This window comes from Polyodon spathula, chromosome 10 (genome assembly GCF_017654505.1).
Source record: "Polyodon spathula isolate WHYD16114869_AA chromosome 10, ASM1765450v1, whole genome shotgun sequence".
NCBI lineage: Eukaryota > Metazoa > Chordata > Actinopteri > Acipenseriformes > Polyodontidae > Polyodon > Polyodon spathula.
The window spans coordinates 3,988,735-4,007,270 of NC_054543.1; the positions used below are offsets into that span (position 1 = coordinate 3,988,735).

General features: G+C 35.8%; 1 protein-coding gene across 1 annotated transcript in view; it reads right to left on the reverse strand.

The window, feature by feature from the left end:
* Positions 1 to 18,536, reverse strand: part of LOC121321770 (adhesion G protein-coupled receptor A3-like) — a 73,541-nt gene that overhangs the window by 13,980 nt on the left and 41,025 nt on the right. Inside the window, exons 13-14 of the mRNA XM_041260931.1 lie at positions 7,011 to 7,218; positions 5,981 to 6,189 (exon numbers count right to left, since the gene is read on the reverse strand). Of these exons, the coding sequence (XP_041116865.1) occupies positions 5,981 to 6,189; positions 7,011 to 7,218 (417 nt within the window). The remainder of the gene's footprint in view (positions 1 to 5,980; positions 6,190 to 7,010; positions 7,219 to 18,536) is intronic.

Sequence of the window (18,536 nt, forward strand, 5' to 3'; positions counted from 1 at the left end):
CCCAAGTGTTTACTGCATTAGTGATCATCTGCAATTTTTTTTTTCACATGACTGAAACTTCCAGAAAACTTGCTAAAAATAACAGATTTGTGTCGACCAGCCATTTCAATAATTGTATAGCTTGTTTTCTTTTTTAAAAATCGCTTTCATTTGCAACCCTGCCATTGTGTACTTACCTAATTGGTCACTGTGCCTTAAAATGGATTACCGAGTTAGTGATTTCACTCAATACAGATCGCAAAAGAGAAAGCGATGGCACTTGCGAAGTGCTTTATGAAACGCATGCAAGGGTGACCTCTGCATCCTCACAACCTCATCACAGCCACATCACAATCGCAAGACTTTTGTGAAACGGGCCCAATGTCTCCCTTTTCCCTTTTTAAGGCCACAATTTTAAAGTCCTGATGAATAAACATTGTGCAAGGGTTTAATCTAAGTAACTGTAGAATTCATCAGGAATAGATGTTTACTACATATGAAGTCAAATTACATTTAACAGGAAACATGTGGTTGTCAAGTAAATTCAAGACAAAAACATTTGTTATCAAAACAAATGTGATTCTGAAATATGTATCATATTAAATGACATTGCTCAAAACACTAAGCATTTTGAATGTTCTTGTCTTCCTATGTAAAATAGTTATTTTGAGAGCAGCATCAGCAGGTTGCTGTTGGTGACAACAGGGAAATTTACCTTTCTGTGTCAGTTTCAGCTAAAAAAGAAGACAACTAGCTACTGACGACTGTGTAGGATATACACAAAGTAATATTTGCCAGTGCTGCTGTCTTATTCTATACTAAATAAACAAACACAGATATTACCTGGGATGTCATGAGGTCAGAAAAAGCAATTCTCAAACAAGGCACATGGGGCGCTGCTATCAGAGAGAGACGTAGAGGTGCTCCTGAAGTTAGTTTTACAAGCTCGATTACCTTTGTTATAACAACTATACAGTCATTCACTGTCAGTTTAAAACATACACATATCAGTGTCTTTACCACAGTTCTAAACCATTTTTTTAAGCCCGTTGGCCTGTTTTGCAATTTCATAATAAGTCTACCTTTCAGTGTTTCAGATAAGGCTTGTACCAACTTGAGGTAAAGTGCAGTAATTTGATTGATGTAATCCTTCCACTGCATTAATCCCATTGTATTTTGACTTGAATCTCCCATATTTCTCCTACATAAGCAAAACACATCAAGTGGTAATAGGCCTGTTGAAAACCTGACATAAAACAACAGCGACATATACATAAACAAACACTGAGAGCCAGACAGACAGCCATGGCATCTGAACTGAGCACAGCAAATCCAAACCCATAATGACGTGAAGAAGGAAAATTTAAAAATATATGCTTTTTATAACTAAATAGCAACTCCATCCTAAAACAGAAATAGAAATTCACTGAAAAGCAAGCCATTGGTTCTCAACTTGCTTTGGATGTAGGTAATATTGTCAGTATTGAACCACGAATGTTACAGCCCAAAGTGTTAATACATTGTATTGTAGGACTGTTTCTACAGCTAACATAAACTGGAACTACTAGCAAAGGTACTTTGTCTTTCTCCTCTCAAATAAAACCTTTCACAAAGCAGGCCATCTCAAATTAGCATGGTAGAGGTGGTGCAGCTATTCAGACTCTGGAGAGATAGATCATCAGCGTGTGGCAAGGCAACCCAATGCACAGACAGAGTCTGCACCTTAGCCACTGTACAGTGGAGCCAGGCTCTCTTGTATGAGCTGTTACAGACTTGGTGTATATTTTCCTTTGCGGGCATAACCTCTCATCATGTACCGACTCCAGCATCTGTGCTGACAAGAAAATTCTCACCAAATAATGACTCACATTGAAGACTATGAAGAGATTCTAGAACGGAGTGCTGGTGCTTGACAGATATTTTCTTTTGGTTATCAATAAACAAATAGCAGATACTATATAGTTTAATGTGATACCAGCTTTTACCACACATGATTTCCATTACATGAGAGCAGATGCTAAAACTTCATGCTGATTTTAGACTCAGCTCTCACCAAGACAAGCACCAACTAAGACGTAGCTTTACGGTAAACTAATGTGATCCATCTGCATCTCCATCCATTTGTTTCCTTCCATCTGATGATGCAGATATCCTTCTGTATGGTGTTGATGGCTAAAGGGTACTGCTGATTCCAGGGATCAGCTTATTTTGCCTTCCTGGTGCATTGGGACGCACAATGGCTGCAATGCTGGCTCCAGGGATCAACCATAGTGTGGTCTCCCCAGCACCTCAGCATGACAACCCGGGATTGAGTTAAGTAGGTTATATCTCTGGGGTCTTCAAGTGGGCACCTACCATCCTTGGTGTTTTGTCGACTAGCCCATGACACCTCAAAAGGGCTCGACAGTGACTCTGGAGTCCCAGAATCACCTCCCCTCCAGCTCAGCCCAGCTGACATACCTGTGCATCAATGTTGCTTTCTATCTTTCGTGCCTAAAATCCCCAACCAGAATCTTTCCGTCTCAACCACAGCCAGTTGCTGCTCCTCTCTGCTGCTTCAGTTCTTCATTGTGCGGCACAACTCTTGACTACTGAATCCGACGTCTCTGAGAAACCAGGTTGGAGAGTGTGCCACAAATCCTCGAAAACCCACCTCCACTGGGTAAACCTGGACTCTCCATCCTCGCTGTTCCACTTCAGCAGCTAGCTGAGCGTACTGAAGTTTCTTCCTCTCATATGCCTCATCCACAGCTTCCTCCCATGGCACTGTTAACTCTACAAGGGGAACGAGGTGTGCTGATCCAGACCACAAGACAATATCTGGTCGAAGGTTAGTGGTGGCAAACTCAGGTGGAAAAATAGCTGCTGACCAATATCTGCCAGCATTTTCCAGTCTCTAGCAGGTTCCAGTTGTTAGATGAGGCTTGGTTTTAATACCTTTTTTGATGGTTGCTCCCCTGGATGTTGGAATGTTGTCCTTTGTGTGTAATGAATAAGAATTACCCAATTACCCCCCTCATCCATATGGTGAAATATATTATCATATACTGAACCAGGCAATATCTTGAGAAAGAATTGCAAACATTTCACAGACCAAAGTCAAAGTCCAATGGAATGTTGATTACGCCCTCACAACAGTAACCATGGACAACACTCCCCCCCCCCCCCCCCCCCCCCTCACTGTAGGTGATACTGTATTTTTACTTACCACTTAAAATGTATCAGAACGCATACTGAATAAACAAACTTATATACAGCCAACTTATCATCAGGCCAAATATCCTGGCCTCAAGGAAAACCTAGTCCATGTAACATTTACGAGAAAAAGATTCAGGCTTTGACTAAAAATACAGATAAGTAATCTGCTTTACTGGTCAAGGCCAGGAGGATTTCAGACAGCCAAACTAGAAATCAATTTTCAGTCCTGTGCACCAGTGCATATCATGTGACTCAATCAAAAAGGTTGGCAACCTGAAACCTTTTGGGGTACATCTGCTGTGACAGATCTGTGACGAACTGGAACATTGATTTTGACTTATGTTAACACCAATAAGTCAAAATCACTGAAAAGTTCAGACAGTAGGCCCGGCTTGCAGATCTTTACTATGATTTTTTTTTTTTTTTTCTAACCCTATTGGCTGTTTCGGTTCACACAATAAGCAATCAACAGTGTTTTCCCAAACGCATTCATCTGAATGTCACCTTCATATTTGCACTTTCAAAATGGCACCAAACAGAAGGCAGCTGATGGTTAATGACAGAAATTTCAAGGATTAGATGAATCTAAGCAAGACTCAAAAGCATACTGATTAGCTTTCGAGTCTACTTGCCAATAGCCATTTTACTTTTGACTTGCTCTTTGTGTGGGATAAAAGATACGCCTGTGTCTTGACAAAGGGCTAGTTTACATGATGAGTCAAGTTACTACATCTTAAAAAAAAAATCCTATTAAGCTGCTGCATGACGAAAGACTAATTTGACCAATTATGATGGCTTGTGTCAAATAACAGGACCAGTATGTACTTCACAGCATTGATGTAGTGAGACAATCACTTAACCTTTTATTCTGAAGACCAGTGGATTTGGTTAAGCTAAAATAAATCAATAAGCTTTTTTTTTTTTTTTTTTTTTTTTTAAATCGATGAGCCTCCTACAATCAAAGATCTATGGACACTCAGGGTAACGACTTGAATAATTTTTTGTTACCACTGTAAAATTTCAACATAAAAACATAAGAAGTGAGAACTATCTGGCAAATGTTGTCAGATCAGTAATGTTTTCTGGGATGTTTGCCATTCCTCACAGACACACAACACACAGGTGCTTCATGTCCTGGTTGCAGTCCTAGTTGGGCCCCCACTATCTTGCCCTTTGATAATTCTTTGATTTTACACATGGCCAACTAGCTAACAGCTAATTGCTTAAACCCCCCAAGTGCATTGTCCAGGGTCTAAAAGTAATTAGTATGAATTATATATCATTTTAAACAGGGTTTTAAATAAAACTCATACAAAATAATAATAATAATAATAATAATAATAATAATAATATAATATATAATAATAATAATAATAATAATAATAATAATAATAATAATAATAGCATATTCTTAAGAAGGACCTCCTTGGGATTCGTACTTTTTGTGAGTTGTCCAAATGACGTTAGTACTACGTTAGTAAAAGTTATCCACTTAGAATTTAATTATTATTATTATTATATTATTATTATTATTATTATTATTATTAGAATTTATTTTATGATTCTTAGATTTTTCTCAGCTATGAAAAAAATGAAGGGTGTGGTCACTACACATAGAGGAAGGGGCCAATCTGTACTTGAAATGAACTATTGGAAAAGCACTACACTGGGTTAGCAAAGCATTGCTCATGTCTTCTGACATGCACCTAGGCTCAAATCATTAAATCACTCACTGGTCACTTCCATTTATTTAATTACTTTATAATATCACTTGACTCCACCAACTCTATGGGCTATAATTCAGCAATGACATGGCTCAGAGCCTTTTATAAAACTTGTTTTCTAAGGTAGAAAAACACAATTTCTGTTAAAAAAAAAAAAAAAAAAAAGAATGATAGTAATGCAATAACTGGCTGACATCTGTGCTCCATCCGACAGCAGATTGATATTCAATGCACACCTTCTCTGGGTTTCACATTCCTTAGTACAGTCCTGCTATTCTTTATAAATGCATACCACTTATTTGACATTTACTCAGTCTTAAACCTCTTACTCATGTAAACAGTGGGAAACTACAAATCCATATAGATACAGCATTAATTCATAAATTAATTCAATATATCCACATTTTGTACAATTTATTATTTTATATGTAATAGCTTATTTTACCAAGTATTACTTCAATGTAGGTAATGTGTTGTTTGAAAACATCTACAAGGCTGATGCTATCTAAAATATACACGAAAATCACTTCACAGTGAACCAGGCGTGATAGTTTAACACTGTATTTCGCACCGGACCTACAAAAATGCCCAGCCTATATTTGTTTAAAAACAACAACATTTATACTAAATCGATTAAACATTGCGGTATGCTTGCAAATAAAAATGTGTATGATCAACGCATCTTCAGTAGGATTAAGGAGACAGCCTTTCTCATGTGCAGGATAATAATTCCAAATAAATAACTATTAATTAAAGAATACAACAGTATGATCGAGTCTAGCGGTTCAGCTTTCCTTGCTTAAACTTCACCCAAGTGCTAACCTATGCATTAAAATGTATGAACATTGTTTCACCTTAAAAACGAAATCACGTACGCTCATTGTTTGTGTTGCTCACAAAGGATATGCTGCAGATAAAACTGAAAATAAGAACAATACGTTCAGTTCTGATTTGAATACCGTTAAGGCTATAAGGTGATACAGGGGTAAAACAAGAAAATAAAATCAATTTACAGTATTAGGAACTTAAGAGGCGCTGCGTGGAAGGAATACGCGCTCCCACCCCAGTTGTATACTCACCATTAGTACAGCAAAATTATTGTAGTGTGTGCAATGAATGGTGCTGATATTGCCCGCAGAAGCAGTTATGTGGCACCCTTCTGCCCTCCAGCCTCCGTGTCCATCTAGAAGGTCAAAATCCCAATAGGCTGCTGTTGGGTCTACACCCTGTGCGAAGTGCCTAAGAGCAACAGTAATGGGCTGTGAGAGGTTCCCCAAGCTGCACCCATCTGCAAAAGCGACACATTGAATCAGCGAGATAAGAGTGGAAAATTCTGAAGTGCTGCATCCAGTGAGCATGCATTCTAAACGTGCTGTTCGGTGAAAAGCAAACACCAATTGCTTGCATATTTGTACAGGCAACAAAAAAAAAAAAAAAAAAAAGTATTACATACTTCATTTCTGACCGTATAACTGCATTTTCCTTTTTGTTTGTCAATTTACGCGACGGTCTCGTTGACTGCTTATTTTAACAAAGACGCCAGGTTAGACAAACACCAGCCTAACCGTTTATAATATTTAAAAATGAAACGCGCATATGCTACCACAATCAATCAAGTACATGCATGATGTTCTCTTATGGAGCTGATGTACTGTACTGTGATGGGGGAGGGGGCGGGGATCAATACCGTTTAATATGGCAACTTTAACAAAGTAGACACTTACTATGAACAATATAAATTATAAATATATGTACGCATATATCTCACTGTATATCATTTGAATAGTAATGATTCATTAATATACCGTGGTATCTTTAATTAAAGGAGGCTTGTCTCATATAGCATCAGTCGGAACGCCTACTTACTCCAAATACAACTCTCGCATGACGTACATTAAGGGTACATTTTTGTCTGCATTGTAAAACATGTATTTTTTTTTTTGTCTTGAAACAACACTACAGCTACACTATCTCATTATGCTGGTTTATTTATTTAAACTATATATTTAGCATTATGTCACGGTACATGTGCTGATAGCGTTGTTTTGTATGCTAACATTAAAGCTATTTAAAATTCAAGTAAATAAAAATCTAGGGTTACTCCCTTACCTAATTTGGAGAAAGCAACTGGTGTGGAAACACTCCTGCGTTTTCCGTCATCTGCAAGATTTGATGAATTTCCTGTGCTAGGAAAGAGTTTCCCATTTCGAAAGACAATAAACTGGAGCTTGCAAATGTAGCTGTCAACAGATTGCAATGCCGGTGGGCTTGTTGTAACACTCGGTGGTAACTGGATAGAAGCAACTGCCACGGTATTCTGCAGATGAAATAAGGAAGAAAAAATATATATGAATACAACATTCCAGTCGCCACAGGGTCGTGCTCAATTTTCTAACTCCAGTACAAGAAGACTGATAAGTTGCCTCCCTTTCCCAACAGACTGGAACCTACCAAAAGAAGCGTTGTAACCATGGTAATGGGGTTTAATTCAATGCATTACGCGCAGAGTGCATTTCAATAGCTAGCGCGAGTCTATCTGGTCAAGCTCCCTGCTGCAGAGGTGAGAATGGTTCTTACCATCTCTACTCGAGGGCCCAGCAACACTGCAGCGATGACTTTGTGACAAACTACCAGAATTAGACAACTCACATTAAAACCTTCCAGATATTTCTTAAAGAGTTCGCTAAAAGGGGTTGCATTATGTAATGAAGGCACGGAATAACATTTTTTTAAAGCTTTCATGCAGCAAGTAAAGCTGATCAGATTTTTTTTTTTTTTTAAATTGCAACCTGAGTGTGGCAGAAAGGAATCTGGGCATGTCACAAGAACACAACTATCAAAGTGTGCACTGCTTTCCCCACTGCTAACGGCAATGGTAATTATTAAACCATGCCACAGTGACTGAATTTAAAATGTCCAAAAAAATATAAAAATTAAAAAAAAAAAAAACGATAAAAAGGTACATGTTCCTGCCCAATAATACAGTTTATTCCAGCCAAACCCAGTCTAGTTACCTGGTGAAATAAACTTTGCTGAAGTGCACATCACATATTTGTATAATGCAGTACACAGTATATGTTGTGCTATTTTATTAGCTAAGTTAGTTGCGTATTGTGTATTGTATAGGCCTGCTATGTCTTTTCATCTGCCATTTATGTCTACATCCTTATTTTTCTTTTTCTATTTTATTTTTTCTTCTTATAAGAAACATTCAAACAGTTTTAATTTAGCACTTTTATATTTTGTTTAAATTTATGTAAGTAGCTTTAAAAATATTTTTACAATCGGTTGATGTGTGAGACACAAGCTCCAGTTTTAACCTCAAAGTTACACCCACACATACACATACACACTTTCAAATAAGAGATGCACAGAGAACACACTGTAGGGTTACCACTAAAGTTCACTGTGACATTAAGGGGGTTTCACTGTTTTGGATTTAGTACCCTATTGATATAATTGTTTTTACCGATATAACTGGTTCATTTAAATACAGCACTGTCCAAAAAGATGATGTTAATATAGAACCATTGCAGAAATTCAAATAACATGCCTTACAGTAAGAGGATCGCCACATATTAATGCATAGTTTGGAAAAGTACAGTGTTATTCATAGTTTCAATTATCCAACTTGTAATTACAATATATACACTTTAATCATTCAAAAAATAGACTTTGATGTGATGTTAGAGACAACATGATGCTATTCACAATCATACAGGCTAATGTACAGACACATACAAATGCTGGACCAATTACCTCTAGAACTGGCTACAAAGATTTTCAAAGAAATCAGGCAGCTGTAAGATCTTACATGGAAGGAGCCTTACAATTAGCACTGCCGCGGTATGTGATGTCAAATCCGAAAGAAAATTAATTATCTTCATACATAAGCAGCCTTTTTTTTTTTTTTTTTTTTTTAACATAGCCCCATGTTTTCCTTTTGAATGGTCTGTTAATCTCCACTATGACATCATCAACAATCACACATCATCCCAAAATAGCTCCCCTGTGAAAAACTGCTTTAGTAATACTACAGAATACTATAGTACTACTATAGTAAACTATTGAACTTTTTTGGCAGGGTCTGACACTGCTGGAGTCTTACAGAATCACTTTCCTTTTTTTTTTTAACCAAAAGGGGTACTTACAGCTATAGCCAAAAGTTTAGCATCACTTATAATTTTAGGACTGAGACATTACAAAAAAATAAAACAATTTGAACATAATTTAAATCTTTTATTTAATATCATGTAATCAAATAAACTACAAAATGAGATCGCAAACCTATTGGAAGCCATAGTACACTATTTCATGCTAGATTTCGAAATGTCTATTTATATGGAAAACTACAAAAGCGGTGTATAATCCAATATATTAATGTAACATTATTCAGCAGGTTTCATTCAACTATTATCAAGTAAAATGTGTTAATGCTACAGGGTGACGCAAAACTTTTGGCCATAGCTGCACACATGCATAATTTCAAATCACATACAGAATAAAAAATCTTTCTGCTGATTCTTTGCCTGCATTGATGCAGTCCCACCCCCCAGTGGTCCAAAATACTCCAGCTTGATGCTGCCAAATGGACGAGAGGCTTGCAGGATAATACATTTATTTTTTGCTGCATGGCTTTCCCTTTCGTTTGACCTGCATTAGCAGAGTGGTAGTTCATCTTCTTCATTTTAAACAACAACCCTTAAATGAGATTGATGCACTACTTTTGAAATATCTATCTAAATAGCAACAACTGACAACTTGAAGACTACTTTCACTACATTGACCCACATCAGTAATAACAATGAGATAACTAGCACTAATGTCTCAGAAGACATTGATCTGCATTACTGTAATGGAAGCCTTACAGTATGTGTATACTTGTACAGTTCACAAGTTATCATGATTTAAAAAAAAAAAAAATAGAATGTCGGTTTGTTTTTTTATATATATATATATATATATATATATATATATATATATATATATATATATATATATATATATATATATATATATATATATATTATATATTCTTTCTGTGCGTAATCATTTGGTTTCATATTTGATTACATGCTACACTTAATTTGTCACAAATTATACAATTTACATTGGTGCTTTCAAGGGGCAAAGCAGAATCCTTCCAACGCTGTAAATGTTTTTAAGTAGAATTCACATAGAGAATACAGAAGCTTGTTCTTGCATAGCCATGATCTATTAAACACCACTGTTGTGTTAGCATTACTCACCAAGTGGAATTAAAAGCTGCACTATGGTTGCCATGCCAACTAGCTGCTTCCCACATACTGCATTACTCTAAATTTGTACAGACCTTTTTATCATACATTTGAGCCAGAAAAAATATTGTTCCTGGAATAAAAAGTGATTTATTGATGCGATAGGATATGGGATATGGGAGACTGCAGATATAGATATAGATCTACCCCATTACGTTATAATGATCAGTGCAAAAAAAAAAAAAAAAAAAAAGAACACAATTTCCCTCACCAGGATAACAGCGCCAGTGCTTGCTCTAGAGTTTATTTTACAGGTAGCCATCTTGAGAGGAATTGGAACACACACTTATAGCCACAGTAATCCGCATCTAAGCTCATCTGATGTTATCAAGAACAAATATTGCCGCTTCAGTCCCCACTCAATTAAAAAAAAAAAAAAAAAAAAAAAAAAATGAAAAGCAATTTCAAATAGAATCATGCATTCCAGATAAATGGATCACAGGCCAGGAATAGTCAAGGAAAGCAGAAAGAGTCTTTACTATTCTAACAAGGTCTGGAAAAAGGTAGCCCAAATTTACAGATAAATGAAATGATCTCTCAGAATTCATCACAGTATATCTACGTTGGCATGGTAGTGATTTGTAATCGTTACTGACCTGTTTGTGTGTAATAAAAATGATAATTATGTGTACACCTACTGTTAGCGTCTAGTTTATCTGCAGACAAAGTAAACCCGCTGAAATCTGCAATCTGATGGAGCAGCAGATTAAAGCCGAGTAGAATAGGAGTATTTCAAAGATAAACCATATTTATGAGATATTTATTTCTGTCATAGTGGAGTTCAGTCAGAAGTGGGTTAGATGTGATGTACATTTTCACTGGCAGGTGTAATTAAGCATCATTAAATATTTGTCAGCTTAAAAAAAGCACATCTTGCTGTCTAATGCAATAAATGCTCTTACTTGAACATCCAGCTGAGTAAGTTATTGTATTTGTGCTATACTGTTACAGTTCACCGTTCATAAGCTGGTCTAATACATTGTTTAGACCCTTTTTGTATGACTGTGTGTTTTTACAGTTATCAATGCAGTCCAAAGTTACAGGTACCAATTCACTACATGTGCCCTTTTCTCAATTGTTAAGTCATGCTCTCAACTGCTGTATGCAGCAGTAAGAAACACTGCAAAATACCCATGAATACCTACGCAGTTGCTGTTGTAAGAGGAAAAAAAGCTACATTGAAATCTTGTACAACTTTTTTTTTTTTTTTTATTATTTATTTTTTGGTAATACTTCATTTTCTGACCCGCTGCTCAGTAATTTTAAGGAAAAAAAAGTCCATTAGTTGTGACTTAAATATGTTTGGAAATGTCATATAGTTTTCATGGGAAAACAAAATTTTAAAAACAGGAGACACTTGGCAGGCTTGCTATTGAGGTGGAAGAAATATATATTGTGTATTTAATGGAGGTAAGCTTGTTAACACTATTGCAATGTAATGGGATAGCTATGTACATTTTAACTTATAAATTGCAATATATGATACTACACAAAACCCTGTGCTTGTTGCCTTTATATAAAATATGATATGCTACCAAGTGAATCTGCAGGGACTTTAAGTCCCTGACAAACGGATACATGCATCTTCTAAGATGTTAACTATTACTATGTATATAATTTAGCAGTGGCCTGTTTAACAGCTTCTCTTCAAACTGCATTTAATTTCCAAGTATAATAAATGCAGTCTTGCTGATGTGCACTAGGTTTTAGGAATATGCACTACAATTCAAAATGACATGTTTCTTTTGATATTTTTAGTGTCATAGTTATATTAGTCTGGTGGTCTCCATGGCAACCTGCTTAGGTAGTTGTATTATTTAACATTCCTGTTTGAATCTTTGGAAAAGAAAAACCACAAGCATAAGCTTGCCATCGTATTTCAACTACTGGAGACACACAGTTCAAGGATCAGCGGTGTTCAACAGTAGTTACATCTAGTATTGTGACTTTTTTCCAATATCCTGGATTGTTTATCTGGTTGTGTTAGCCCTTACTTAAACATGTGTTCAATACTTTGAGTTAGTCCAGGTATCTGTACGTATTCAAAATACATTCTGAAATCATCCTAGTGTTGGGCAATCTTTTATTATCATCATCACTGCTCATGTATAGGTAATGGCTTAAAAAATATTAAAGTCAAGTATTTGAGTATGGCTTGCTATTCAAAATGACTGTAACTTGTAATGCTGATGAAAGCTTGCCATCTAATTAAATAGTTGTTTAATACCTGTACACTGTTAAAATTGTGTATTAGAATTCACCAGTAGTACCCATCAAAATGTATACCATGTAAAAGACTGGTTGGAAACGCAGGACACAAATGCTTGAGCAAAGTCTTACCACAGGGGTTTTCTAATATAAACAGGGAAGGAGAAATGGCCACAAAACCACAAATGTCAACTATAAATATATAGTGCACTCTCAATAAAAGGCGCTACAGAAGATCAATAAATTCCCTAGACAGTTATATAGTAAAAAAAAATATATATTATATATCTATATATAACTATATCTATATCTATATCTATATATATATATATTTTTTAACTACTGCAATACAACTTTTACTGATTTTGACAATGAAGCAAAGCACAGCATGCTTCCTGATGTGTTACTCTTGTATTACCGCAGATGAAAAATAAATGATATTCCTAAACATTGTAGCTACGGATGTTACTCAAAGACGATTCCTCCTCAATCATTTTTAATAATGGAAACACTTCACTGTAAATTGGCAGAGCAAATCCTGTAGAGCCCTCACATACTAACTTGTGTGAGTTATCATCAGATCGACAGCATTTAAACCTTTTGGATACACCTAGAATATTACATATATATATATATATATATATATATATATATATATATATATATATATATATATATATATATATATATATATATATATATATATATATAATAGGGGACATACCAATATGGGTTATACTTTAAAACGTGCACTGTGATGAGGGGACACTACCAAGGGGATTTGATACTTCATGGTACTAAATACTACATTTCCAGCCACTCCATTGACAGGTAACGATCTTCTATATATATTATATCTATATAATATATATATTATATATATATAGATATATAGTATATATATAATATATATATATTATGAGCTCGAGACGCCATATACACATTTATGTCATTGATTTGAGAATATATCACCCAAGCAGTAACCAAATACTATGATTTTTTTTTTTTTTTTTTAATAATTTTGTTTAGTTGTTTGGGTCTATGCTGGACTAAATGACTATTCCTGCAGCTTGTAAACGAATTGCGAGGGCAGCTTTTTCTATTAGGAAAAAGGCAATTACCCCACACATTTATACAATCCCACTGATTTCTTTTGACTTCAATAAGTCCTACAGATAACTTAAAATTTACATTGAACAGCACTCAGAAATGCTTATAGTCATCAAGCCTTTATATTTATGCAAAGAGTTAATGCTGCCATCTTAGAAGAGCACTGTATAATTGAACAGTACACATCGTACTGCTGTATCTAATTGTAATTTGGGTATTTCATTTAGTAGTATAATCCACCACATTTGGCTTGTAGTTTGAAAACTTACTGGTACGCATTTAAAAGACCAATGTGCTTATTTGTCTTTGCCAATTTAGTACATTAAAATCAATTTTTTTAAATGCTAATGCAACAATAATAATGAAGTAAGCAAAAGTGCCCTCTGCAATAGTGTACACATACTGATTCAGAACCTGCCTTAACAAAGGATGTTAAATGCGTTTCTAATGATTAGCCTAAATACTTCTGTTATTATGTATACTGTTCAGAGCTTCTTATCTTCTGCTGTCTCCAATCAGTCACACGTTATCAGTGTCTGTATGACTGAACAATACAGCGAGACAATACAAACCCAAGGAGGGTCTTTTTTCAGTAATGAAATGCCAGCAGAAGCTTATGGACATGAGTCACGTTTCTGTGATTGATATTAATATACAAATAAATGTATGTACCCATAAGAATTGCAAGACACAACGTGATTAGCATTGGTCTTGTTTACAAGACAAAATGGTTTCACTGCAAGCAGAAAATCAATACTATTGCTAATATAATGCATTGGTATGTGTGTGTTTTACAGTCAAATGAGGCATTTATGTTTATGCGTCACAATCCAGCATTTATTGGGACACAGACTATTAATAGGAACAGTGTAGAATTAATTGATAGATTTTAATTTAGATTTGATTGAGAAAAAATAGACACCAGGGTAATTGGTTTTTCTCGATTTGCATTTTTATTTAAGTCTTATGTTAAATTAGAAGGGATTGGATGACTCTCTGTTTGAAAGTTCTGGTGGTAACGGCTCTGAACACAAGGGCTGCAACTGGGGAGGACATACTGCAAGACTCTTAAGTCTCTGTAAGTCGCTTGGATAAAGGCGTCTGCTAAATAAACAAACAATAAAACACTACACTGGAGAGTTCTGTAGTCGGGTTAACACATTAGACTTTCACCCTTGGAGATTGTGGTGTTGCAATAAGCTTTAATTTCCTAAATAACATATACTTTGTATGATCTCTGTGTGTTTGAAAACAGTTACAATTATTAATTTGTAAAACCTCTGCTTTGTATAACTAATTTGGGTGAGAATGTATTTATAGTTGTTGGAAGTGAGGTAGGTCAGAGAAGCAAGATATGCTGCAGAAAAGAACGGGAATGTCAGTTCCTGAAGGTAACCACACCCAAACAGCACCATACCCAGCAGCATCACATTGCGTTAAGACAGCGCCTATATAAACCAAAGTTAGAGATCAGTCCAGAGCATTTCCTGAAATTCGTCCAGATGGGGTAAATATTACTTTCATTCTGTATTATGCTATCAACTTCTAAACTAATTTATAAGTTTATAAATTGTCGCAAATGTATATATCTGTCCTACAATGATAGACTATGACTAATATTAATTGTTGGTAAAAATTACATGAACCTTACACTGAGTGATGGCCTATTTGTTTGTGGTATATGGATATATTGTTAGATTATCTTAATAATTTTATAACTGTAATCTGATATGTCGTGGTAGCATATAATTTGATGAACGTTGAATTACTGTTTACCATACTTTTAGTTACACTATGTGTTACATATCAATTTGAATAATAATACAAAAAAACACACATATATATCAACATAGAATTATTATTACAAAGAATAAGAACTAAATGATCATATTAGTAAAAATTCAGCTGCGGTTCAAATACAAATTGTTTCACAAATGAAAACAAGCGTGATAGCCTCAATTTAGTAGTTCATCCACATCACAAGGCCATCGCAGAGTTTGGCACAATAGCAGCCCTTGTTTAAGAAAGGGCCAGAACTGCATGAAAGGGGACGATATTAGGGATTGTACTGGCACTGGATTCGCTTTGAAGTAAAGCTCACTGCAACTCACTCCTCATTATGATTACAGTGCTCCATCCTTAGACCCCTTCTCATTGTTGTCCCCTTTCACGTACAGAAAATCACAGCAGTAAAGAGTAGTTCTACTGTCATCAACAAAAAAAAAAAACTACATTCTGTAATGACACATTTATTAACTGCAGATTTACAATTGCTGAAGATTATAGTTTGCCATAAACTAAACATGAACATATTTGCTCTTGTTGCAGATGACAGCACTCTGTCTTCACCCGTCACTGAATTCAAGGACACGGGATGCTCAATAACTCAGTCAAAGGCTGGATTATGTGATTTCAAACTGCTACTTCAAAGAAGTATAGGGACTGCTAATACTGCTATGGCAAAGCAATTTGTAAAACTAAAGAATGAGGTGATCTTGCTATAATTAGGCAAAGGATTCTCCTCAACCTTGACCTGGGGAGCTGGATTACACACCTTCTGAATCCGTTTTAGCCGCATGTTATTGTAGAACTGCAGCTGTACACATTTCTGTGGACCACTGAATCAGCCAGTCCAACACTAACGGAAAAAAAGCTTTTGCTGCCGTCATGAAGAGTTGCCAGCTTGTGTGCTTTTCATTTCTCATCATCATACAGCTTGACTCCCATGGGACCTGCAGTATTGATAACTGGCAAGCAAAGAACAGCCCCTGGTTCTTTCCTTAATGAGTCCATTCTTGCCCTTTCTTTCACACACAAATAATCATTGGAGACAGACTGTAGCATTGCACTAGGCAGAAATCGTCAATACCACCACAGCACCACTGTCAGCTTTTGGAATGAAGCGACATTCTTCAGCAGCTGAATGGATGCTATGTCAGGTCCATAAGGCACAGATGTCTAGCTGTCATAGCTGCTCAAGGAAGACATGCACAGCACAGCACAGCACACTGTCAAAGCAAACAAATACTCCCATTATGTAATGTATGTAATGGGTGGTTACAACTTATTTTTCTTTCTCCATCTCTGATTTTGAAATATTGGTATTGATGCAATGAATGTTGGAGATCATAAAAGGTTCAGGACTAAATGGACAGGTAATACTGGCTAGGAAATCAAGTGCTAATTTGAGCTGTCTGACACTGAAGCCTGCTCTGCTGGAGCCAATGTCATCTGAGTGGTTGAGAGTAATTCTGGCTGCACTTATTATACCTCTGTTATATATGCACATATTTAACTAGATTTAAACTTTCATGATGAATACTAATAGTACTTTATTTAAAACATATTGTCAATGAATTAACACATAGAACTCTAGGTGATATCTAATTATATTTCACTTAGCCTACTACTGCTTTGAATATGAGTAGGTGTCAAATATGAGGAGTGGGATGTCATTGTGATTTTTTTTTGTGATATGTTAGACACGCAAGATTCACATACTTAAATACTGCTTTTCATAACAAGCATACACACACTTTTGTACAGTACTTATTTTGAGACAGCGAACAAGCAAAGGCATTTTCAATAAATAGATACCACACAAAACTATTGAAATGCAATGACAAGGACCAATTAGAGAAGACCTATTCTTATCCAAGGTCTGCTTCACAACCCTGTGTATATCTATTGTAGCAAAAAGCGAAGCAAAAACTACACGCAAGTGTGTAACAAATGGCAGCCATTCATTCAGCTATCAGTTCTAAAGCAAATGCCTACACACACACACAACATTGAAATAAATAAGATTAGCCTACTGAGAATATTAATGTCACTTTCCAATTGAAAAGATTTCCACATGCCAACACTTTGTACAAGTGCTCTGTGACAGAATAGTAATTATTGGGGCTCCTGTTTCTCTTATAGTCCCAGGTTGGTGTTTCAGCAAAGCCAGGAGTTAATACTTAAACACTGGCACTGCTAAGCTGAATTGCAGGCATACTCAGAGGGTTTACAGCACAAAGAAAATTACAAAGTAAAAAAACAGGGAAGCGTATCCTTTTGCTTTACATACTTTGTTCTCTTATGACCTACCAATAAACAAACAAACAAACAAGCCGAGTCTCTGGATAAGAAAGGGGGGGGGGGGGGGGGGGGTTGGGGTTGTCATATACTTTTTTCATATTTACTACAATGTATGTTAAGATGATTCAGAGAGACATTTGTTAGTTTAGTGATTAAATGTCACATTTTTTAAAGCTCATGAATTCTTCATATGAATAAAGACATTGCACTCATCTACTGACATGACTGACGATGATGGAATGAGTTCTGGACCCTCAGGAATGTCTGGCTCAACTCTGACATGCATAAATATGCCAAAAATGTGCCCTTTACTGTCTCATTGGGTTAAAATGTTAAATTAATTGTGGCTGTATTAGTTCTGACCTTAGCTAAGAAACACTCAAATCCTCACACGTTGAGGTTAAAAAGTAATTTGAGTGTAGTACAGTATGTTGTGTTCTGAAACATTACCATAGACCTTTTTACAGAGGTAAAGATGCTGATAATCACAAAACACGGAGCATTTCAAAATAAAAGTCAACATTTTTACTTGGATGAGTATATTGTTATACATGTATGGCACAAACAAGATAAATCATGACAAACCATAACATTCTGAATGCGGAAGGCTAACAAACTCACCCAAAGGCCTGTTTAGGCCAAACAAATTATAGATTTATATTTGGTATTGTATTACATGATCCAAATGGACTGACTGTACATTCAATACTTCTGCTGAAGGAACAATAGGAGAGGGATCTGTAATCAGAATGACATAATTGAATATGACAGGCATGGAAATATCCTTTCCCATCACATCAGATCACATTTTGCCTCTGCACTATAGTAAAGTTCATTCACCTACTTTTAGTCTAAAAACTATGCCAATGGATACTCTTTATATCATTTATACAAAAAGTTAGCAACCCTAATTGAATATGTGTTGACTGCAGTTGTA